At 38.1% G+C, this 25,422-nt stretch overlaps 1 protein-coding gene across 1 annotated transcript in view; it reads left to right on the top strand.

The window, feature by feature from the left end:
- The first annotated feature begins 734 nt into the window (after window positions 1–734).
- Window positions 735–25,422, top strand: part of fmnl2a (formin-like 2a) — a 58,738-nt gene continuing 34,050 nt past the window's right edge. The window contains exons 1-3 of the mRNA XM_017309273.1: window positions 735–1,400; window positions 19,794–19,877; window positions 23,365–23,445. Of these exons, the coding sequence (XP_017164762.1) occupies window positions 1,290–1,400; window positions 19,794–19,877; window positions 23,365–23,445 (276 nt within the window). The 5' untranslated portion in view covers window positions 735–1,289. The remainder of the gene's footprint in view (window positions 1,401–19,793; window positions 19,878–23,364; window positions 23,446–25,422) is intronic.

The following is a 25,422-nucleotide window of genomic DNA, read 5'->3' as shown; positions in this document are numbered from 1 at the left end:
TAGAATAATTACACATATGATGTTTCATGCCTTAATCTCTGTTAATTATAATTTTGCATTTAAGTTAATGAAAACATGACATTTAATTTCTTAGATTAGAATATTCAATTAGAGCATTAAACCATTTTCACACAGAATTAAATTGAAATATTTTTGAGCTTATGTCAATATGTGTATTATTAGAACTTGTTGGGCACATGCAATAAAAACAAGTGGATGACTATACCTTTATTTTTTATATGTAGACCAAGTGAAACCAGATTTAACACACAATAAATGCTAATTTATTTCATCTTTAAATAACAGCTTGTGAAAAACGATCTGAGGGAGTTTAAAAAGTTGGATTGAATGGTTGACTTTGCATGAATCCTTTATCCCTAAGTACTTAGCGACAATGACCCAGTATCTTTTAGCAGGAGCTAATTCAGCTAAATACGGCTAAGGTTGGAGTACTTTCTATGAAAAGGGAAACAAGAAAAAAAAAAAAAGATTTTTTTTGGATTCAAAACTACTTCTGAAATTAGAAGTTCTAGTACTTGTGGTTTGTAGTCCATTTGGTACGTTTTATTGCTTCCTGTATGTAAAAAAAGAAGAAGAGAGAAATCAAATGATGTATTTTTTTTACACTATAAATCGCTTCCTTCCTAAGGGGGACCTGTGGCTCTAACGTTGTTTGCGTTTTCAGTGAACTCCAACTACCACAATGCAACACCGTAAACTATCGTCTCCTTAGTTACGGGTTTGGGAGCTACGCCCCAAGATGAAGTGAGAGGCTTGGCCCCGTGAAAGGGCTCCCAGAGAGCCCCCTCCTTCCTCCTTAACAAGCTGGTCAGCAGTGCAGGGATTAGGAAAGCCAGCTCCGCTCAGGAACTACAGACACACCGGGGATTGAAATAAGCGTGAATCATGCCCGTCGTCATCTGTCGGCTGGGAGCGGAGCCGAAATTGTGAAAGATACGGATAATACCAGGAGAAGGAGGAGAGGTGGAAAGAGTCACGCTCCCAGGTCTTCCTTGTGGAAAATGCCTCTTCCGGGACTCCGCTGCTGCCGCTCGGACCCGTCGCATTATGCCGCCCACCTCTCATGTGTTTTATTTTAAAGAAGAAGAAGAAGAAGAAACAGTGACCTGGATAAGCCGGATAAGAGCCGCATAAACAGGCAGAAAACGTAAGGGCGTGTGGGATACACTTCCAATAAATTGCGGGGGATTTTCATCGAGAGTTAACAAGAAGGAGAAAAGTTGTGGCCGCTTGCTGGTGTTTTATAAAAAAAAAAAAAAGGAGCAAACATGGGGAACGCAGGGAGCATTGACCAGCACACCGACCACCGACACAACATGCCCCTGAAACTGCCCATGCCAGAGCCGGGGGAGCTGGAGGAGAGGTTCGCACACGTTCTGGTAAGAGAAAAAAAGTTGTGTCCATGTGTCTCCCCTCTTTGTTCTCTCCACGCTTTAGTGTCCTGGGACCGGACAGCTGTGGACCTCTGTCTGTCCAGAACGCCTGAGAAAAATATGTTGGCCATTTGAGGCAAAAACCACATTTAGAACAAAAACAACTCTTTGCTAGGTTTAAAAGTGTATCTGTGTTTAGAAAAACTTTCTGTTTGACTTTTAAATGTTATCAAACATTTCACTGCTGAACTGTGAATATTTTAACTTTGCCTTTCAGTCAGTTAACCAGCCAAACATATTTTATTAATTTTTTAATACGACATAGCAATGCAAACTACAAATATCCATTTTATTTCCAAGAAGTCTTCATTTTCAATTTTTTTTAGAAAAACTTGACAACATCTTTGTCATAATTTAAAAGTTTAAGGTAAAAAAAAAACTGTTCAGTTTATGAATAGCAGCTACAGAAGTTTAAAAGAGCAATTTCCAGATGGACAAAGTCATCAATCYTTGGTTTATTGTGGACATTACTCTGTCCTCAAAGTGCAAAGTAAGACAAAGTTATACAAAGTTTGAGAAAAGTTCTGGATTCTCTAAAGAGATTTCAACTTGGAGATCTTAAGTACTTGAAGATGCTAAGAATACATTCAACTACTGTAGGACAGGATTTTACCCAACATATCTTTGCATACAAAATGTACCAGTACTTTGTCCAAGAAATCAGATTATAAAGTACTCTACAATGTATTCTTTGCACTCAATGTATTATAAAACGTACAGAGTTTAAATAATGTCACTATTGTGAAGTTAAAGTTCCATCCACATAATCCATTTCTTTACTTAATCTGATCTGAAAACAAAACCAAAACACTACAAAACCAAACACTGTTTGGAATATTGCAACATGTTTTAGGCTGTGCATTTCCAAACTCAAGATGTAGGACGCACCTGCACCGTCGACATGGAAAGTCATTGGCTTTATTGCCCCAGTTTTCTTTCAACTTTATGAGTCCAGACGCCGGCTCACTGCTAAAGTCTTAAGAGCCCAGCATGCCAGGTCTTTTGCAGAAACTCTTGTCGCATCATAAAGTTCCAGTTGATCTGTCAACAATTATGTTGCAAGGTTAGATGGACTTTGAAAACTCTTCCAGCTGCTGTGTATGCCCAAGACAAAAACAAGTCTTTGGATTGGCTGCATGTGCTCCCGATGCAGTTGGGATCAAAAGTATTATTTGCAGTCGTTTTACAAGGCGTAATTAGGTAAACTACTGATGTAGATAAGTAGTCTCTCTTTCTCTTTGTTTTTTTTTTTTCCAGCTTGCTGCTGAATAGACCTGCGCAGAGGAATAGAGTGAGGTTGAAATCTGAGAGCTGGGAAAAATGTGGGTCAGATGTGATTGTTGCCTGGCCTGGTGTTCTCATACATCAGCTGTTTAGAAGAAAGATTTAACTTTAGTAAGCATTTTTTAACTGCTTTTTACTTTTTTTTTGTTTCAGTTGCAAGGTAATGTGTATTTCTCTTGTTAATGTTGAATTTTGGACAGCATTGCACAGATGACTCATTTTGCAAAACCCCCCCCCCAAAAAAAACCCTCAGAAATGGAAGTGGGATAGTTGTTTGACAGACAGGCCTGTGGTTAGGGTGTGATTGCTGCTCATCGGATATGGATGAGTCTCTTTAATTGCCAGAGGCAGCTTCAGACTTTTTTTTTTTTGGTTTTTGGTGGGGAGGAAGTGTTTGAAAGCTTTGACGTCATGTTTCTTGAAGGATTATTTGTGCTCTTCGTTTTGAATGTCAACAACTCATCTTCCTCCTCTAATTAGTGGGTTTAAAATGATGAGGATCCATAAAGTTTACTTTAGATAATCCCTCGTTATGCGGCTTTCCAGAAACAAACCTACCTGTCTAAACTGAAGATTTCCTGGACTGACTGACAGTAAAGCCGATCCTCATATAGCATGTCGGGGAACTCTCTCTCTCTTTCTGCTGCCTCATCTCTTGGAGAGATGGAAGCCCTTCGGCATCAGAAGAATTTGGTGCCATTACCAGAGCATTTAGTGTGAGTTACCACCCTTTAAACTCTAATGTGTATCAGCTGTTGTCTGTGTCGGGCGGCTCTTTTGAGTGACTCTGTGTGACTCTGACCCAAAGAGCAGATGATAAGCATGATCCCTCTCTCAGGCTTCTTTGTTTCCTAAGAGGTTTTTAGTGCTGATGAGTCAAGATTTGTACTTGGCTCTTGTTCAGTGCCACTCATTAATCACTTCCTGTGTAACACCTCCCCCACTATTAATAATCTATCTGACTAATTTACTCTTACATGAGTCTTGTTGTACTCTAATCTTCGTACTTGGGACCTGTTGATCAAAGAGTAGTGCAGGACTGTTTACTCGCCAGCCGTAATGGGTCTGATCAACTGGCAAGCCCTTGCATCACAGCAGGGAGCTGCTGAGATTAAAGACCTCGGCTCTACGTGACCACATTTAAGCGGTCTGCTGAATTTCTCATTAGGCTACGCTGAATTTGAATTTCCACACTGTGTGATGTGGAAAGCCCTCAGCTCTAATATTAACTCTTCACATCTCTGACTTCTGTAGTCAGAAAGACGGTCACAGGGCTTTGAGGATGAGTTGAAGGTAAAAAGTCGATACCACTTAAGCTAATAGTTTCTAAGTATCACCACACCAACTAAAACTTTTAAAGCATTTTTTCAAGTTCAACAGAATATTTATCAGTTTGTGGTGTGTGTGTGTTTTTTTTTATGTTGGAAAAAAAGGATCAGAAATGTTCCTCTAAACATGGTTTTCATACCCCAAAGTTCAACATGGCTGCCACATGTTTAAAATTAGTGATGGGTGTCTCATTCATCAATTTCCCTCTATTATTCAAGGAGGGTGCCCCGCCCAAAGAAGATCACTGCATGTCGTAATGTTGTGTTCACACTTAATGCAATTAATCTTATCAGCCAAGCTAAACAATGACAGATTACGTCATGAGCTATTTCTGTCCTACATTGTTGCTCCTGTACTTTTAGTTCTTTTTTATGAAACACCAAACTTGACTAAGGCTAGTCAAGTGCACAGAGTCTTGTGCAGTTGCACAGAAAAACATGTCACAAAAACCAGCAGATCAGGCAAGGATATCTGCTAAATGAGCTGAATTTTGTTTTGATGGCAGCACATACTCTCCTGTGAGTAGCAGCAGGAGTATGCAAAATAACCAAAGTTCTTATCCCTGACACACAGAAACTTCATATTAGATAATATGGGCCGATTATTCACGTGGCCACAAAGAGTGCAAGACTTTGAAAAATAACAGGAAGGCTTAGACTACAACAAAATGACTATTTCATCCTCCTGATCTTTTCTCAAGCCAACAATGCATTTCTCTTTAACGGATTACAGTAATATGGGTGAAAGATACAACAGCATTTTCCTCTAAAGATTTGGTCATGTGGGATGTGTTCACAGACAAAAACTTCAGCAGGTTATTTGACATTTTCAAAATATTTAACAGAACATTCCAGAGGGAAAAAAATATGTGGCTTTTTTTTCTAGATCTTTTTTTAATCCATTTCTTCATTTAGGTGAGTCCGTCTGTCTCTTTATCTCATATTTTATCCGTTTCTGTCTCTTCTTCTTTTCATCTTTATTTACTTTATCTCTCTCGCCAACTATCATGCTTACGTTATTTCCTTACCAAGCTCAATGTTATACAGCCCGAGAGAGCATTTCTCCACCGACAGGCAAGTCAAGTCAAAACCTTTTATTCAGTGATGACTGGATGACTTCCAGTACATTTCTGCAATGCATTTGTATTGCAGAGCTTAAGCAGCAGGTCTAATACTGCCCAAGTTTTTTTTTTCCCATCAGTTATTTGCTTTAGTACGTTACACCTTCAAGGTAGTAAGCCTGACAGGCTGAACAGAGCTGTTTGCCAAGTTTTATTTCCATATATACACAAATGAAGTCACTTTTGACAATACCAGAGTCTGTTGCATCTTTTTATTGATGTTGAGTTTAACAATTTCACAATTTATTTAGAAGGCAATTTAAGGATTTACCAGCCTTCATGTGAATGCATTCCCAGATTATGTGGAGTTACAACTTCAAAGGACAACTACAAAGCTGCGGTAGGTTAACTTTTAACCCACCCTGTCCTGGATAAGACAATGTTTGAGTCTGCAGATTCCTCCAAATGAAAAGCTTCCCTTGAATCCAGTCTCGCAGATCCCTGGTGTTTTTGCCTGCTATTTGAAACAAACTAATTGTATTATAATTTCTCAGCCATGACGCAAGCTTTTGATTCACATGCGACCTTGGCCATGAAGTTAGTAGAAGGTTTAGCCCAAATAGTATCTTGTTTAAAGTACACAGTGGGCATTTTGCAGTTTGCATGGCTCCATTTAAAGCTTCATTTGCACTGAGAGATCTGGCGATTTATTGTGAGAGTTTAAGGTTGATTGTTTCAGGCATGCAAAACTATCAGCGGTTATTATGCTTCTTATGGTATATTGCAGAGAGATGGTGGAAGAAAAGTGTTGACGACAAACATAAAGACGGCATCTTCTTTGCAAAAAATAGTTGTTCCTTATGGGATTTACTGTAATTTTTCAGAATTGTCACGTTTTAAAATGCACCAAACAAAAGTCAAAAGAAAAGTAGGGCAGCAGCCCTAAAGCACAAACCTAAATGAGGACGTATTATTCCCTTTAACGCTCGGATGGGGCCTCGTGGGTAAATATCTGTGATTAAACTTGGAATTCTGCAACTCCTCTGGTTTCTATAGTATCTATCATGTATGCCTACGCAGTGTGCAGTGGTACATTTAGCTCACAAGATTAGGCAGAAGTTGATATTGGACTCTGAGTGTCACTGTAGCTTGTTTTCTCCTTGGTTATTAATGATGTCATAATCCTACAAGATTTCAAAGCCTTGAATAATTGTTAAAAACAAATAAGTCTGGTATTTTTCTCTTGACTTTGAAATATCTCAAAAGAAGGGTCCTCACGAGGCAGAACAATATCTGGAATGGGATTTCTGTGTTTCCCATTTCTGGAGTCCTGATATAAACCCCAGTTTATATCAAGACTCCAAAATGGAGCTCAAACAATTGGAAAGCTTGGAAAAATGTTTATTTCCCAACTTTATTTTCTAATCCATTGTTTAAGTTTTGTGTCCTTGCTTTCCTGTGGTTTCTTCCTTGTGTCTCTCCCTCCTTTCTTCCCTTCCTTGTCCTTGCCTTCTTTTTTGAGGAGTTTTTTTTACAACGTGTTGATCATTAATCTGTTCTCACAAGCATTTTTTTTATGTCTCTAGCCTGATCTGGCAAATGAATACAAGACACGATTAGAGTTTGAAACGCTGACTTTAAAATTTTAACAAAGCCAGAGTTCCTAATTATTCTGGAAAAAAACTCAAAAATTCTGCAATTTGGCCAAAGTATTTTCTAGTTCTGAGTAAGATGAGTAAAAAAAAACAACTTTATTTCCAACTTAATGTGTTTACCAATTAGCATATCCAGCCATCTGTCTCTCTGTTTATGGTTTGTCCACGTCTACAGCCTGCCTGTACAAAACAAACTACAAAACAAACTCGTGGTGAACTGCAGTTTATATTAGAACTCTAAAATGGAGCACACACTATTAAAATCTTATTCAAACATTTAACTGTGAACATGTTAAAGAGAGAATTAGGTGAGAAATATTTTAACGCTGTAGTGCTGTGAGATCTTATGCCAAATTAAACCTTTAATATCATGACTGTGTTGTTTTGTTTCTCACAGTCTGAATGTCAAAAATTTATGCTTGAGGAAAAACTAGCTCCGGGCCTGATGGCTGTTCTCTGGCCTCAGTTAACCACAAAGCTGACGTCAAATAAAGCTGCACCCACATCCATTATGCGATTGCACTTAGAAACTCCTTGAGCTGCTGTGATATCATTACTGCTATCAGTGATGTAAAGAGGTTACATGTTTAAGTGCCATATGGGGGACTACAGGCTTAGCTGCTGCAGTTGTTGTTCTTGCTGCTCCTCTCAATAGTCCAGATTACATCTAAGCTGCTTTGTTTGAAGGCGGCTGAAGTGCCAGGAGTTATTTGTGTTGTGGGGTTCTGCGTCTGAAATCTACTCTGGATTAATCACAAGAGTGGCCTTTCATGTTCGACTGAAGCCTCATTTGTCACTCTGACGGGTGTAGAATGAGTGGGCTGGTTACCTGGGCTCTGCTTCAACCTCCACCATCCCCGGCTGAATTAAGTTTTCATAGAACTGATATTAAACCAGTTTTAAATTTCACGCTAGATGCGCTTATAAAGTTGCACCAACAGATGCTATGTTGTGACTTTCCAAATGAATAGTGATGTCTAAGATTAATTTGCATTTGGACAAAAACAAGAAACCAAATGAGAAGCAAAAATATTTCACCAAGTCAATAAAGAGAACTGATAAAAAAAATGTCTTAAAGTAAATAGATCTTTTATTTGAGATCCACAATGTTGCCCTGAATAATATAGAAAAATCCAACCTTAACTTGGATATATTTACGCTGTCGGGAGAATAAAATTTCATGTTAAAATGTAATAAAACTATTACGACTGGCATTGTCATTGGTGCCCACATAATTTTGCTAGTAGTAGGCAGGAGTAGAACCCATGTTTGTCTTACCACCACACACCGCGAGACAAACAATAAGAGTGCTTGAAAAAAAAAAAAAAGGTCTCAATTTCTCACCGCTGCAAAGAGTGGCTTCTAGAGGTCACCAAGTCTCCATAACAACCATTAGACGCCACATACATGCCAAGAGATTGTTTTTCCGCGATGAGAGTAGAAAAAAATGTCCTTTCTGTCCTACGAACCTAAACATGCAGAGTTAGCTCAGCTCTTCAGCTCAAGCAGTGATAATTTGTAAGATGAGAATAAAATTTTTTTTCTGCATAATGCAGTCTCAATTAAGGAGGAATAAAAGAGGTGTAAGCACCTCTTTTACACAGCTGTTAAGTATGGAGGTGGATTGGTGATGCTGTGGGCCTGTTTCTCTTCCTAAAGCCAGGGAAACTTTAAGTGCATTTCATCATGCAGAATTTATATAGGAAAATGGCGTTCTCTGTCAACAAGATGAGAAGTAGTTTGTCACTGGATCTTTCAGGATGATAATCATTCAAAACACTTTGCCAAGGTTACACAGAAATGGATTAGCAAACACCATATCAAACATCCTCCCAAGTTTTCACACCTAAGTACTATAGAAAAATTTTGGAGCAAGCTGTAAAGAAGAGGGTGTAGGAAAAAACCAAGGATTTGGGATGATCTAAAGGAATTGAGCAAAGAGGAATGGTCAAAGGTCCTTTCTGTATGCTTTATGGAACATGTTGATCTTAACATGTTCCATGTTAACGGAGGAAGTGCTTTTTTTTATTGGTGAGGGGAAAAATTGACAGCATAACTGGTTAATTTTTTTACACTGAATGAGTGTACAGGCGTGTTAAATGTTGCGTGTGGATTAAGGATTCATTTATGTTTCCTTTTTATCCGTGTTCATATTGTGGTTGCCGTTAATTGTGGCCTACAGTGTGCTCGTCTTGCTACCCGTTCACAGAATCCAGGAAGTGAATAAGTTAACCTCCTTTATTTATTTTTTTTCCATGTCGACTCTTCTTCATTAAAAAGCAGAACAATGGTTGTTGTCTGAGGCGCAGAGGGTGAGTGGTGGCTGAAATCCCGTGCGTCAGCTCCACAGAACAGAGGTGCTCTTTATTCCCTGGGGTACCCGAGACGGAGCCTGGCACTGGACCCAGACCCGCAGCCTTTGAAAGACCACCACTCGCACCCTTGTGTGCATGTGCGTACGTGTGGGTGGATTTCTGCTGTGTTGGACCAGCCGGACGCTCACCCTCCAATTAGCCACAACTGAGCTGAGCATGAAATGCTTGGGGAGCTGTGAGATTGGACTCATGTTCTGAAAGTTGGAGTGGGTGTGAGATTCAGCTGCCTTCAGAGACAGATTACTGATTTGAAACCCAATACTTGGAGTCAAATGGTGTGTTCTGATTGGCCTGAGGGTCCGCTTTAATCAGGCACAGCTGAGCTGAAATGAGTCTTATTACTTTCAGTTCACTTTTGACATCTTTCTGGGTTTTCTGGGTTTTATTTTTGTTCTTGCCTGTGTGGATTGGAGACGCACACTATAGCTTTCGGTTTGATGATATGTAGTCATGAGTTTATCTAACTTCATTTGGCTGCTGATGAACCAGTTCCCAGAACACTCGTTAGACAACAATAAAGAAACTATGAGCAGAAATGTCCTTGCAAATTTTACATCAGTTCCACTCACACTCATTGTGTTTTGACTTTGCCATTTTTGTCTCAGCTTCAGTGTGTTTTTTTTTTTTTCTCCCTGCAGGTGTAGTTTTACATAGCCTTCAAAAGACCAGTCTAGTTCTTTTATTCGGTGTCAGTCCATTGGCAGCGTTATCCAACTGGACTGGTCCAAGTTGACACAAAAGAGTAACGGAGACCCAACTCAGGGGAGAAGTGCATTATGGTCAGGATTTGTTCAGGGTCCAAAGTGCCTGCTGTTCCATAAAGCCAAGCCATACAACAGAACAGTTTCTATACAATCTTGAGATGTATGGAAGTTTGAAATGTGTAGGAATCCTGACAGAGGTTTTAAAAATGTAATCTAAAAAGAGGTTTGGCAAGATCTTTAAACGTCCGTGTCATTGTGACAAATAAGTAGGTTATGGCATCAGGCCTGGTGTTATCTGAGGACCAAGGTTGTTCTCTTGCATGCTTTACAGACCTTGGCTTGTTTAGTTTGTTTGCAGTTTGATTTTAGTCAGTTGGAGAATCATGAAAATGTTTAAACTTGCTGGGATAGTCATTATTGGTTATAAAAATCTCATTTGAATGTAAAGACTTCAGGAAACTAGTAGAGTTATCATCTACAGTTCAGAATGGGAGGTCCTGCTGCTTTTACATGCTCCTCAATGCAATTGTCTTCTGTTTTGAATAAAATGCCCCCACTTTTCTCCGAACTGTTGAAGTTTTAAGATGTGATCATTTCAAATGTGGGAGATATAGAGTGGTGAATGATGAACGTTTCCCTTGATCAGCAATGACCACAGAGCCCAAATGCAAACAAATCAGATTTTTGTTTGCTAAACACTCAAAACCCACTCATTTTCTTTGTTAAACACATTAAGAAACAGCAGGTTTATCAATGCACTTTGTTTTGGGGTCAGTCAGAATCAGATAAAGGTTAGGGACATGTGCTTTGGTGCGGGAATGGGGATAATCTTGTAATCTCATTATTTCCTGTAGAAATCAAAACTACTCCCTCTACCAGAACAATGGTTGTTGTCCGAGGCGCAGAGGGTGAGCGGTGGCTGAAATCCCGTGCGTCAGCTCCACAGAACAGTGCTGCTGCACTTTTATTTTTCTTCTTTTAGAGACACACTGATTAAAGTCGTGGCCGATTTTTATTTTTTTTTATTTATTTATTTTTAATCTCTAGGTTTTTGTAGAGATTTGACTGTTTTCAGCCTTCATGCTTTAAGCTGTCATTATTTGTATTGGAAGCAAAGGAGAAACCACACCATGCATGTTTGAGGAGCAGCTGCAAAACAAAGTTTATTTAACATATTAAGATAAAGACAAAATGATTAGTTTATTTCGTTGATTGTATTTTAGCAATTAGCTCAGGTAGAGTGGTTAGTCACTAACTGTAAACAGCAACTTGTGAATGTCACTAGAGAAGATTGATTATTTTGAATAAGGTGCTAGATCCACTGGAGACTTTTTTCATTTATAACAAGGCATGTTCCCCTGTTCTAAGTGGAAACAGTGTTTATTTTTTATTTTTTATAAATATTACGGAATTATTGACATAAAAATGGCTAACTCCTTGCTGAAAAGTTACTTGTATAATCCAAAACCTAATCTGAAAATAATTTTAAGAATAGTTTTTTTTGTTGCAATTTACCTCTTAGGTTAAAATGTTTTTTTTTCTTCAGTTAGTCAAAAAATACTTATTTAATATCAGTTGTTCATGGCATAAGTTTGGAAAATTGCAGAAACTGACAAAGATGTGTTCTGAATAGTTCTTTGGCATAATGTATGCTATGTTTTTCTTTGTTTTTTTTTTTTTTTGAAGATTGTGTTTTCAGTTAGATAAATTATAGTTTAACCACAGTTATTAATTTACCCTTAAAAATTGTAACTAAATATTCACTCCTAGTTTATACAAATAAAACCGTAGAAGTTATAATCAAAGTAAAAAAAAAAAAGGAAAGTAAAGTGGTTGTGTCCCCAAATATTCTGGCAGAAATGTCAGTAAACACTGTTGACGTGAGGTTTGTAGGTTTAATAAAACAAAACATGAACTGAAATGCCAATTCTGACCAAAGTCAGTGAAGTGTTATGTTTCTAAATGTGAAAGGTCATTTAGGTTTGATTTTAAACTTTAAAACCTACTGGTACATAGAGAAATGACACTGATGGGAAGATTTGAAAAAATGTTTACCACAGTTTAAGCTTGTCAGAAGAACATGATCTTTCTCTAGGAATATGGTCCAAACATACTGTATGTAGTCTGGATTTATGTACAGACTGTTACACTCTTCTTTTTTTCCTTTTTTTTCAAGTTTTGTTTTTAAAGTTTTTCTGATTCATCAGTTGTGGATCTGGAATCCAGCTTGGACTCCACCTCAGTCCAGACTCTTTCGCAACCTCACAACATCTGGTCTGCTCCTCTGTGACTCCATGTATCTCTTGTTTTATTTGGACAGCGCCCCGCAGCTCCAAACCATCCCCGTAACGCTCTTCCGGTGTTTGGATGACATAAACCAGTCGTGCTGTTTTATTTGGCCAAAGTTGTTGTTGTCCACAGCATATGCATTTCACCCAACTTATGTGATATTATTTTCAGTTAGCTAGCACACAACTGAATAATGAAGGTTTTATAAATGTAATATCCTAAGGAGCATTGGGGAAAAAGCTGTTGGATCAGTTTGGCTCTGAGTTGAAGCGTACGCAGAGGAAGCAAAATGTGATTCCACCCATTTGCAGCTGCTTAATTTAGTGTTCCTGATCCTTCTCTGATATTTTCTTGGATTTCTTGATTTTGTTGACCTTAAATGTAGTTATTTAATTAATTCAGTTTAAAAAACTAAACTCATAATAAAGTACCATTAAATACAGTGAGATGTATTCCAAGTGATTATTCCTGTGAATTACAGATTACAGCTAATGAAAGACTAACATTCTGTCTTTCAGAAAACTTAATTTCACAGTACCACTAAAAATGTTATGGTCTACAAACTACAGCCTTGAGAGGATTATAAAATGGTCTACTTAGTGGTGTTACAAGCTGATCACCTCCATGTCATGCTGCATTGATGCAGTAATTCAAGTCAAAGGAGCCCTGACCAAATTTAAAGTCTATAGACTGCTCAGTGAATGGACAGATTTCACATTATGCTGACATAACTTTTTATTTCTTATTAAATATTTTTTTCTGAGAAGCTATGTTTCTCCAATCTAAAGCTGTCCTTTAGAGTAGTTTCTTGTAAATGACTGTGACAGACTGAACATGCATGAGATTATAACTCATCACACTGAGCTAAATGGATAGAAGACCGTTAGAATGAGGGGGCAAAACGGGTCCATCTGATCTGCCCATTTGCTCTCAAAACATTCCGGTGAGCAGCTTCACGAACAGGAAAGCTGTAGTTGAGTCAACAGGGATCCTGGGGATTACAATGATAATCTAAGTACAGACAGGGGACACCTGTGCCCCCGAAAAATAGGCGGAGGATTATGGAGCCACACTGTGCTAATAAGCGGGGGTCAGCTTCCTTCGGATGGAAAAGAGTTGGAGTAGAGCTCATTTCTCCTTTCAGTTTATGCCTGAGAGCAGTCACTATGACTACGACAGGCCATTACTCATGTGTTTCTTATGGCGCGGTTGTACTTTTCTTATGTATGTGAGCTCCATGGATATATAAGAACAGCTATGCTGTCTTGGAGACTTTTTTGTTATACCATGCAGCACAAACTTTATCTGTTGCATAATTGAAAGAGTTGTCAATGAAGCAAGCAATTTGAAAGAACAGTATGGTATGGTAATCACTCATTTCCGGAGTATTGAGTAACTTGTTAATATTTGCCGTGACAAATTATTATACTGATGTAATCTGAGGTTTTGTTGTGGTGCCACGCATTCATTTGAAATGATTAGGCTCAAAGGAAAAGAAGAGGTGATAAAACCAGAATCAAACCAGATTGGGATGCTGCTTTGGAACTGAAAAGCATGTTTGTTAAGCTAGCTTAAAAAAAACTAAAAAAACTTTTGGCTCTTTTCTTGTTTGCTGTCAGGGCTGAGAAACCAGTTTTGATGGCTTGGATCACAAAATTCTGCACATTTAATGGGAATAGTTTTGGTTGTGTTCCATAAGTGGGAACAGTAGAAAGGAGCAGAACATGAGTATTTATCTAACTCAACAGCTCATCTCCGGTAAGGCCATTATGATGGAAAACAGAGTGGGGGCTTTGAGATGTTGAACTGCACACTCGAACCAGACTGTTGTTGTTTTTACCTAACAAAACCATGAAATAAGTTGAAACTCTGGACCTTGAGACATAGCAGAATAATGTTGTCTTTATAATTCTGTCTACCAATCAAGTAATTATCTTTAGTTGCATTGTTCCATTGGGGATCGGTTTGTGTACATCTCACTCTTTTGCCTTTTCGTACCTCTGTCTCATGCCCCTAAAGGCACCATTTTACACTTAAATGTTCGCGTATCAGTTTAATTCTCTTGATAGTTTGTGATTTAGTGACTTACTAATTAGTGATAATTTGTCACATAACTTTAAAGACTTCTGACTCTGCCCACACTAAATAGTTTTCTTCTACATGACTTGAAAGCATGCAAGTCATTTGTTTTTGGAAGTCCTTGGTGACATGTTTAAAGGTCTCTCCTGAGCTGCAGCTGGGGCCATATTGCTTTTTCAATATTTGGTCTAGAGTTATTTTTTGATCTAACAAGCTCTTCCATCTTTTCTGGCACAAAGGGGTCTGTTTGAACATCTTGCCATGTAAAACACTTTATTGATGGGTCCACCACCATCAAAGAGGATTTCTTCTTGCTTTGTCTACATGGTTTGTATCTTTTCACGCTGTTGCTAGCTGAATTTGGCCCTTCATGTGGGCTATGTGTTTGCCTTTCTAGCCAGCTGTACGCACCAACATGCGTAGACCTCATGGAAAGTAATGCTTTTTGAACCGTCTATTTTTGCTACTTTTATGACAGCAGCTGGCTAATGAGAGGATTAGTAAACATTATTTTCTACTTGGTTTTGAAATTAAGACTTTGTGGGTTAAAATCAAGATAAGTCATAGGCATAGCTGAAAAATACCCTCCAGGCTATATGCAGGTCTATTTTTGTCATAACTTGTGTACCAATTGCTAACCTTTTAAACTAATTGACCCATTTTGTGAAAACAAGCCCATCTGTTAGTGGGACAAAACATGTAGGAATACAAATGCTATAGTTGCAGTGCTATATGTTGCTTCTCTCTAAAGCTTGCTGCGCAATCGTGTCTTACCGGTTTTTAACATGAGGACATGTTGCAGACCTATTTCCAGAAGTCTGCAGTTCATATTCATGTTCATATTCAAAAGAAGTGTCCAGACTTGTTACTGGAAACTGTTGCAGCATATTCCACATTTATTGGGACCAGTTCTTCATTGACTTTTAACGTTTTTTTTTTTTTTTCTTCTTACCCCACGTACTATTGCCTTCTCTGTGTGTTAATGTGATAAACTTGGGGCCTAGCCTTGTTTTCCTTAATTTGGAAATTGGGTAAATTTAGGCATGCATTTGTTTTCTTGAAACCATTTTGTGTCTTACATGCCTTCCATGAATAGCAGGGGTTTGCATACACTAACTGCACGCCTTTCAGGATATTAAAGATTTTTTTTGCAGGTCTAGACAATTTCAAAGTTTTTCTTTTAGATTATATTAGTGCAATAAAATAATTTCTATTTAAACACTTTTACACTTTCTTTTTACACTGAGTAAAAAAAAAAAAGTAAATCGCACTTTGTGAATATCTGTCAACATTTTTTCTGTAGCACTACCAAAGTATTAAATTGCAGTTGGGAAATATGTATATGTTGGCATTAACTCATTGAACAGTCATACTTTAATTAGTGTACTTAAAGTAGGGCTATAGTGATGCAATAATCTCACGATACGATACACGATATTCTGCTCACAATACTATATATATTGCGATATTCAGCAAACGATACAATTCAATACACTTTTGTGATTTTCTGAAAGATTTTAGAGGGACAGAGGGATTTTGGTGACATTTTGTGACTGTTATAGAATTGGACTGAATTAATTTAACTGAAAACTGATTAAAAGCACCAACTACACAATACCTGGTTCTGGTTGGACATGGACACAGACTTAAAGTCGACAGCTGGACAAAATGAATCAAAGAAGTGGTGAGAAAACATGTTTCTTTTAATTGAAACAGTACAAACTGTAGCTTACAGTTTGTAAGCTACTTACTTTATTTACTTGTAAAGTAAATAAAGTGCACCAAGTACCCTGCTCTGAATAGTTTGATACCTTTTTAACCTTGACACTTAACATCTGAAGGAATTACTCCAAGCCTGATGACCGAATCACTCTCCTGACGAAGCAAGCAGTGAGTGAGCAAGGTGACAGTTGGATGTTACGATACTTGCGGATGAATATCGATTTTTTTCTAGGAAAGAAAATATCGATATATATCGCAAAATTGATATTATTACACAGCCCTAACTTAAAGTGTGATTAACAATAATTTAACGGTAAATTTGATCGATGTGCTAATCGGCCAAATTTAGGTGATTCAGCCTGCATTTTTCTGGGTGGTCTGCCATCAGGTGTTCATAAAAAGCTACTTCTTAAGAGCCCTTCGCTGCTCTACTCCCTCCCCTTATTAATAACAGAGACATGGGTGGTGTGATTGTAGACATGGGGGTAACCCAACCTGAGTAAGCTGAGTGGCTGTCACTGCTCGTTAGCACTGAGCTGAAATGAAAGCTGGTACAAATGGTTCTTTGCTTTAGTTGGAGACTAACCAAGCATGAAGCCCACAGCTCAACCCACTCAAAGTGAATCGACAAATCACCCAGAAGCCAGGGCCAACACTTCACGTGGAGAGCACCCAAATAAAAAGATAGGGAAAACAATGAAGGAAACTGCAAATTAAAGTGATCCAAATAACAGAAAGTGATATATTTACTAATAAATTAGCAATATAAACAAAATATAATGGAGGCAAACTTTAGCTATTGATGCAACTGAATGCTTAGCTGTATAAAACTGTTATCATATGCATTTTTAAGAGTCAGTAATGTTTATTTAACACAAACATTGAAATGGGTGCACCGCAAACTCTAGATGCTGACTTGAAAGGTCAATCCCCAGGGATGAAACCACAAGGGACCATCAGCAAACTTTGCCCTGATGGCCTAAAAACCATAGAGGAAGAGAAGGTTCTTGTGGGACTTGTCCATTTAAGGTCCTTAATTTTGGTCCTACAATTAATGGAGAACCAGTGCAAGGATGCCAAAACTGTAGTGATGTTGACCTGTTTATTTACAAGTTGTAATTCTGGCAGCTGGACTTTGAACCTTCATAAATAGTTCTAAAATAATACAGTGGTACAGACGGGGTTGAAGCAAAAACATAATTTATTATACTGAGTGAAGACTTGGGCACCTGCACTCCGAGTTTAGAAAAATTTATTTAACAATGTTTCAATTTCTAATTGACTCAAGCTATATAAATTCATCAAAAACTTGTTTTCTGAGGATCAAGGAGTTTTGATCATCAGAAATCTTGTTATGTTGTAATATTGAGCTGTTGAATAATCACATCAATCACATTGGCAAGGGCATTGATCAAAGTCCCTGTTTGTTTTTGACTAAAGACAATGATCATTTAAACCACTTCTTGATTTCTACCTGCTAGTTTATGAAGGTAAAGTAGAAGTGGATGTCATCGGCATAGAGATAGTGGAATAACAGATAACATTAGAGCATTCGATAATTTGTTCCAGTGGAACAAGACAAAGTGAAGGAAAAGGCCCTAGGCCAGAGCCCTGAGGAATACCATAAATCATGGCTGTTTTTTCTGATGTGGCCTGATTTTACAGAGACTAAAAGATCTGGTAGTTAGATATAGTTATGAAAACACTATCAGACAAAGTATAGACCTTTATCATTAATTATTTATGACATTTATGTTACTTTCTGCTATGGTTTCAAGATGCAAGAACTCATACAACTCCGTTCAGTTGTACGAGTTCATTTTGTGGGTGTAGAGTTGTTCATGTTAAAGCAAGCAGCTTGAATCTATTAACATACAACCAAAAAGATAGTGGAATGCATAATGGACCTAATGGAATAATTGATTACCTCAGAACTCTCCAAAGCATTTTATGTCATGAACATAATGTGGAATACTGTTTAGTCTTTTTATCTTCCCTTCAGCTGTTGCTAAGATGCAACGACAGACTAATCCTTATTCCTCCTTAGCAGCTCTATGCATTTAATTTCCTTTTCAAATGCACCTTTTCATAAGGTGGTAAAGATCAATTACGCTGCCACTTCATAAATACAAAGCAGAGAAATAAAACATTACAGCTTCACAAATCTGAAAAGCAAATTGGGGCTCAGACTTTTCCTTTAGGGTCCAACTTCATCTTTGTGTTCCCTCTGTTAAACGGGCCTGATCTGAGGGTATTCCTAATCCGTTTTCTCTGTAAAATGATCCAGAACAAGAAATAAACTAAGCAGCATTTATTCGCTTTTTCTCTTAGCAATGGAAAAGTTTCTTAAAAATACAGTTTGTGCTGGAGGTGGTTCAAGCAGGAGTTAAATTTCTTTAAGCTTTTCTGATCCACATGAGGGTTGTGTTTGAGGAAGCGTGAGTCTGTGAAGCTGCAGAGGTGTTCTTGCTGGAAGCAGATCTTAATAACGTTAAGACGTTACGCAACAGTTATTTTTAGTAGCTGTTCAGCAAGTACTTGTTGCATTGGATTTGTTTAAAAAAAGTTATCTTTAGTAACACTGACAAAGCATAACTTCTGTATGAAATGCATTCAAAGATTAAGACTTAGTGTTCATAATCATCATAGTGATTAGTGTAAAATATGATGCTCTTTCTCTCAGGTAATAGGCAGAATAATAAGGGGAGATCTACCCCTCCATTTTGCATCACTATTATATTCATCTCATTAGCAAGAGATGTTATTTTCTTTTGTTTGACATTCTTCTCTTTTGCCTTTAGCTCAAGTCAAATGGCTTCTTTAAAGGACAGGAAAATATAATTTTAAATACTACCATTTTAAGAAGAGGAAGGTCTGTTTCAGTTAAGTATAGAAAGGGGAACTGTTTTTATTTAGGAATGTGTGGCAAAGTGTTGCTAACTACAAAAAATATTTAAGAATAGATTAATAATATTTAAACTGTTTCTATATCAGAACATACTACATTGCATTTCCCCGCCTAAGGAACTGGTCTAGAATTTGAGGAGCAAAACATTATCTCACTCTGCTCTGCACAGCAGTTCTTCCATCCATGGACAGCTYGGTACCATGACCCGAGTAGCCTGCCAGGTGTTGTAATAAAAGTTAAGGTGTACATCATTTTGTTTCCGTCAGTTCAGGCAATACATGTACAGCTTTGCTCCATTTGACTGTTTTAGGAAAAACRATCTGTTATTGTTTGGGTTGGACTAATTCTCATATATACCAACTTTGAGACCAATAAACTATCCTTAAATTGTAGCAATCACAGATGTGATGTTCCGTAAACAACAGAAAATGTAACTTTGTGCTGCAGTCTAATTCTACTCAAAATAAGCCAAATAGGCAGAGGACCGAGGGCTTCAGAACAATCAACATGACAACAAACGTATTCCAAACTAGAAATTAAAAAGGCTTTTTTCCAATTTAACTGTTGATTTGAGTTGATTTTGGTGTTATTCTCAAACATAGTGCCTGGTCATTGCAGTTTGGAGATGGTTCTTGATTCCTGGTTTCATATCCGGTGTTTTTACTTGTGTTTAGCTGTTTTAGTTGTACTTTTCTAAACTCCACTATCACAATTCAACACCTTTTGTGAATTAGTTTAGCAATTCTTTGTTTTTAATGCACTCCGTAAAACCCACATTGCATTCTTGAGTTACAGCTTGTGGATGCTGGAAATACATTTGATATAAACATTTTAAAACATGAGTCTGTCTTTAAGCTCGGGTAACAAACTTTTCATTCAGCCTCTATAATTAATTAATTGAGGTAATTAACTGTGATCTTTTTCTCACTTCCAGAACTCAATGAATCTTCCTCCAGACAAGGCTCGACTGCTGCGACAATACGATAATGAGAAGAAATGGGAACTAATCTGCGATCAGGTGAATGTCTCTTCTCAGTATCATACAATGTGGCTTCTGTATGACTCAAACYGAGTGACGCATTCGTAACAAAAGTTATGAAAAGATTGAATATTGTCCTGATGTGTGTCAGGATGACGGTTCCATGCTCCGCTATCCTGCCTTCACCCTACAAGCCCCTCCYAATGCGCACAGATTGCCTTAACTTTCTTGGTCAAGTGGGTTAAGTGGCCCAGCAGGGAGCAGAGCTCAGTTAGCCAGTTAAAAACTCCCAGCCTGTTATTGGAGTCAGTGCTGCATGTAGAAAATAACAGAGTGCACATGTTGAGCAGTGAGCTGCGGTCTGACGGCAGCCACTGCGCCAGAGTTTTTCTGCCTCCTCGAGCAGCCAAGAAAGGCATAGACTAGATCACAACCATGTCGAGAGCTGGTGACCCTGAAGAGAATCGGGCCGCTGACCAGCAAAGATTCCCCCAGCATGTGTGGCAAACCTTTCAGAAACCTTTCAGGCTGAAAGTGAAGCTGGTTATAGGCCTTTTCAGATTGCCAGCGAAGGAGTTTCTAAATAATTACCTCGCAAGGATGGATAATGGCTTGTTGAAATTCACCCTTATAAGTTAGAAGGCCGTCGCTTGTTGCTAAGCTGATTTTTGTAGGTCGGCTACTTGATGTTTTGTCCCCCTCGCTTTCACTACCAACCTATATCTGTAACAGCTTACACAGCTCGGAGCAAGATGTATTCTGTGTCCATAGTTACAGTGAATCCTTTAGAGTAACCATGCAACCGTGACAAAAGGTAGACCCTTTCTGTCCACCAATCTCCCTTTAGGCTGAAGTTTTAAGCTGTTGCTGTAAGTATGAGGAGTTTTTTTCTTAATAAAAACTGTTTGAAAAAAAAAATCACAGAGCAGACAACAGCCAGATCCTGTTACTGTGACCTTTTTTCTGCTAACAAGGCATTTTCCAGACAGTTTCATCCATCTGCAGTCACACCATGTTCTTGAAAACATCCAAAGGTTTTAACTACAATGTGTAAACAACTGCTTCACTTCTTTTACTTGAACAGACTCTACAGATTCTTTGAAAAAAAAAACAGTTTTTATTTTCAACCTGTTGCCCAGACAGCCTTACTCATATAGGCTCCTAGGAACCATGTGAGTTGAAGGTTGGTTTGCGTTACTCACATTTTATTTTACGTTTGGACTACAGTCCACTTTGTATTTTCGCAGAGTTGCTGGGTACCAGAGTGAGTTGTCTCGTCTGTCTGTTGCTGTCYTCTGAGAGAGACACTCTTTCCTGTCTTTGCTSTCATCTTGTATTTCCTGTTTTTCTGGAAGAGACTCTCTGGCTCTAACAAATGTAGTGATGCTGATCTCATCTTACTATCTGTGTACTGCAGGTAGTCATGGGAGATTTTCTATTACAAACTCTGTCATGTTTGCATGTAAACCTGTGTAGTTGCATTTTTTTTTTTTTTTTGGACATCCATGAGTCAAATCAAGGATACATGTTTGTCTAAATGGGTGGTACACTCTGAGTAAATACTTGGAGTTGGACTTTTTCAGTTGTTAGTTATTTTCCTTAAATAACTGAAATACTTTTCTTATAGATCTGTACTATTTGGTGCAGTTAAAATTTGCATTCAGGTATTTTCCCAAATTTCAAAGCTCTTAAGTTGTAGGGGAAAAAAATATGGGGGTTCTTCTTTTAGCCAGTTGCCCATGCAAGTCCTATTAACAGGAGGAGGGAGACATTGCCGTATTACTCATTGCTCCATACAACCAGGAAAAACTGACTTTCTCTGGTTACTCATTAAAATACTTTATACCGCAGGACCAGTATGAATGTTGTGGTTTTGAATCTGTACCCGTCTTAAAAACTTGGTGTGCCTCGACAATGTTGAATGGCTCATGTGTGGAGTGTAGCCCATGTTTCTACATTGAATTGGCAAATGTTTTGGCCACACTGTTTTTCTTTTTAGGTTATTAGGCACAACTTTTTAGAAATAATTTTATGACGTTTTAATTGCTAAAAGATTCACCATAAAACCAGTGGAAAAAAAACAAATGGTGGAAACATTAACATTTGAGTGTAATTTGACATCATCACCACAATGCCAAATTATTCCCTCCGAATGCAACGTATTTGCTCACCCAACCAACCCTCGCTTTGGGTTTTTTGAGTGTGTGGACTGGATGCACAGTCATCCTTGAGCTGATTAGCACATGTGTGATTTCCTAACGSACTTAGTTTCTTAAAGGGCACATGTAGTCGAAACACTCTTTGGCATCTTCATCTGAGATGTATTCAAAAGTATAAAAGAAGAAATAAAATGACTTACTCTGGATTTTTCTCCAACATGAGGGAAAAAAATAAAATGGAAACATAGAATATTGCAGACACAATCCATCTTATTCCCTCTTCATTTATCACCGTCTGTTTATACATCTGTGTCTCATAACGTAACAAGCTCAGAACAATATGTAATCAGGATTTAATTGTCTTTGTTTTGGAATAAGCTGCAGTGTGTCTCTTTGACTGTGCTGCTGCCTCGCTGTTCTCTGGCTTGTACAACTCAAGCACAGGGGCCAAAATTGTGTTTGCAAACACTAACCAGAACTAATTGCTCAGTCTGCCTCGAGGAATATGTCTTTCTTCTTCTTCTTCTTTTTTTTTTTTTTTAAAAACAATTTAGCCATACTTGTTGAAGTTTCACCATTGATAAACTGCTGTGTTGCTGTTCTCAGTCTGAAACAAATACAATTTCCCGCTCAACACACTGATCCAAATCCTAGACTAATCTCCTGTTTTTATATTTAGAGCACAATGGTGCGGGCTTAAAACCTGGTGGTTGGTTCAACTTGGGTTATTGTACATCTACAGTGAAATAGTTTTTCACAGCAAAGCCCCATGATCTCCTGGGATTTGTTTTTGTAATTGTTTTTGTTGAATCCACGAGGTATTAAAAAATCCTCCTCCCCTTAAAGGGATAGCTAAGTATTTTTAAGGTTACGTTAATAGGTTAAAGGCATGTAACACTTTACCCGTTATAAATAACTCTTTTGGTGTCATTAGTAAAAATCCACATTAGTTGTGTACATCTCTGTGTACTTTAAACTGGGTAAAAATCTTGACAGRAAACAGCATCTTTCTGTGACTGATTTTATTTCAGTCACAGAAAGTGAAACGAGTCATATGAGGGTTTGTCATGTCTGCAGCCGCTTATGAATGGAGGAACTGTTTTATTTTCCTTCTTGAAGTGGAAGATAATCTAAAGTTCCCATCTGTGGATGGCTGCTCACTGTGAGTTAAAGTTTCCTTTGTGCTGAGAACAAATAAGGATGTGCATGTACTTTGTTTACTTTGTGATTTAGATGTGTGTGACCATCTAAATCATTGACCTCACAAAAAATCTAGATGTGTGTTCTGGAGTCCTTTTTTCATTATTTCTGCCCCATCTTTTTCCCTTCATTCTCTCTAATCTCATGTTCATTTCTCCTTTTGACAGGAGCGATTCCAAGTGAAGAACCCGCCTCACACTTATCTCCAGAAGCTAAGGAGCTATCTAGACCCTGCAGTGACGCGAAAGGTGAGTGTTCAGCCCAACATGCTTTCCTGTTCTGGTAGCCTGGCAGCTTTCAAACCCCTCCCAGCCCCAAGTCTCCTGACCTTCTTACTTTTGTTCAGGATATCCCCACAGCTGAGGGAAGATTGCAYTGAAGAGTTCCCTGGGAGACAGCTCGGGAACTCAAGTTGCAAAACACTGCAGATTAGTGAGAAAGCAGAYAGTTGTTTATCGGGAACGCCCTGGTTGGAGAAACCTCTGGCCAGTGTTTAATAGTGCAGCTCTGTGGTAAAGAATGAGCAGGGGAAAGACAGACATATTCCTGCATTGACAATTCCTGGCAGCTTTGCAGGCTCCTGAAAGAAATAATCAGGAGTTTCTTATCTACATGATAAAAATGCCTTTAAGTCGCCTTAGCAGCCACGTTTGGATGTGTTGCTTGGCTGCATGAGAGGGAGAAAGTTGGAAGCTAGGGAGGAGCTTCATGTGGACAAGTATCAGCCAAACTTCTCTTGTTTGCCAAAATGAAGTCTTTTTGTCTTTGGATGTGCAAGCTGTAGCGAGAAACGCCAGGATTATTAAGCAACAAACTCTGCCAAAACGAGAATAAATCGCTGAATAATTCAATCTGAAGCTGCTGTGGCTAAAAGTTTTAGCCACAATGACAGGACTGGGGCGGCATGACCGAACTAAAGCAAGCTAAAACTGTGATTATGGTTGTAAAAACAGAGAAACGGCYGAGTTTTTATGAGGCTGTTTTGAAAGCTTCTCTGACGTGGGAAATTTTGGAGTCTTCACAAAAAATTACAAACAGGAAAAAAACATTATGACAACACATAATTGATAACATATGAGCAAGAAAATGTAAGTTTCCTTTTCAGTAAGCAGGTGAAAGCTACCCTTGTAATTTTTGTAATTTTTTAATGCAGATGAGTTGAGGCCTACAGTCCTGTGGGTTGGCATATCGACTGCCTGAGGAGTCATGTATTTAGAGAATCTGATAAAGAAAAGAAGTGACAGCAGAGAGTTTCAGGCATAATAGACCTATCAATGTCTAGGTTAAATCATTGTATCTTCTGCAACAACAAGTTTAGTGTGAGAAGATTTAGACTGAAGATGCACTGAACAGAGTGTGGGGCAAATTTCTGAGCTCCTATTTTGTGAATTGCTGGCGTGTCAAAAYCAATTTTAATTTAATTTGATTTCTTGAAAATAAAGCAAACAGCACCAGTGAATTTAATGTTAAACAATGTCGAAACAATGTTTTACTGTAATTTTAGAACAGAGATTGAAGGATTACATAGTGTTGATGTGTTAAATTGCCTTTGGCATCTAATGGTAATACGTTTGGTTAGCATTACAAAAACAACAGTAAGTCATAAGAGTTTCGAATCACTATATTTCTGAATCCAGCCTGTTTTTTGCCCGACAGAAGTTGAAACYTCAAAAGAATGAAATGGAGGGACTTTGCCCTACCCCGTTYTGTCTTCCTGATATCTATATTGTTTCTTTTGTAATGTTTTTGGGCTTTGGAAATATAAGTTTTAGCTKTTGCTCAGTATACTCAGCCCACTCTTTAGATGATCAGTCTTCTTATCAGAAGTAATWTTTGAATCTATATTTGGAAATCAAGGTCCTAGAATCTGACAAAAGACAGGCAAGCTGAAGGTYACTWTTAGGTCAGCCTGGGCTTMYTCAAAGAGTCCTCCATAACATGATGCACTGATCCAGTAATTTATGCAAAAGGAGCCCCAAAAATGTTTTGAGTGCAGATACAGTACGGTAAATGGTCATAATGTACTTTTCAGTAGAACATTTGGGTCTTATTMCAGTACATGTTTTGAGTAGGTTTAACTGTAAACTAAGCAAGAGTTGGAATAGGTACATAATCTGTTTATCCTTCAAGTATTTTCCAGCATGCCAAATGTTTCCTTGTCAGAGGAAGTGACCATGTTGAAACCTTTCTAAGTGTAAATATTCTGCATTGCCATTGAAGATCAA

The sequence above is a fragment of the Poecilia reticulata genome, linkage group LG2 (genome assembly GCF_000633615.1).
Source record: "Poecilia reticulata strain Guanapo linkage group LG2, Guppy_female_1.0+MT, whole genome shotgun sequence".
NCBI lineage: Eukaryota > Metazoa > Chordata > Actinopteri > Cyprinodontiformes > Poeciliidae > Poecilia > Poecilia reticulata.
Note: the sequence above shows the minus strand (reverse complement) of the source record. Positions and strands in the feature narration are given on the sequence as shown.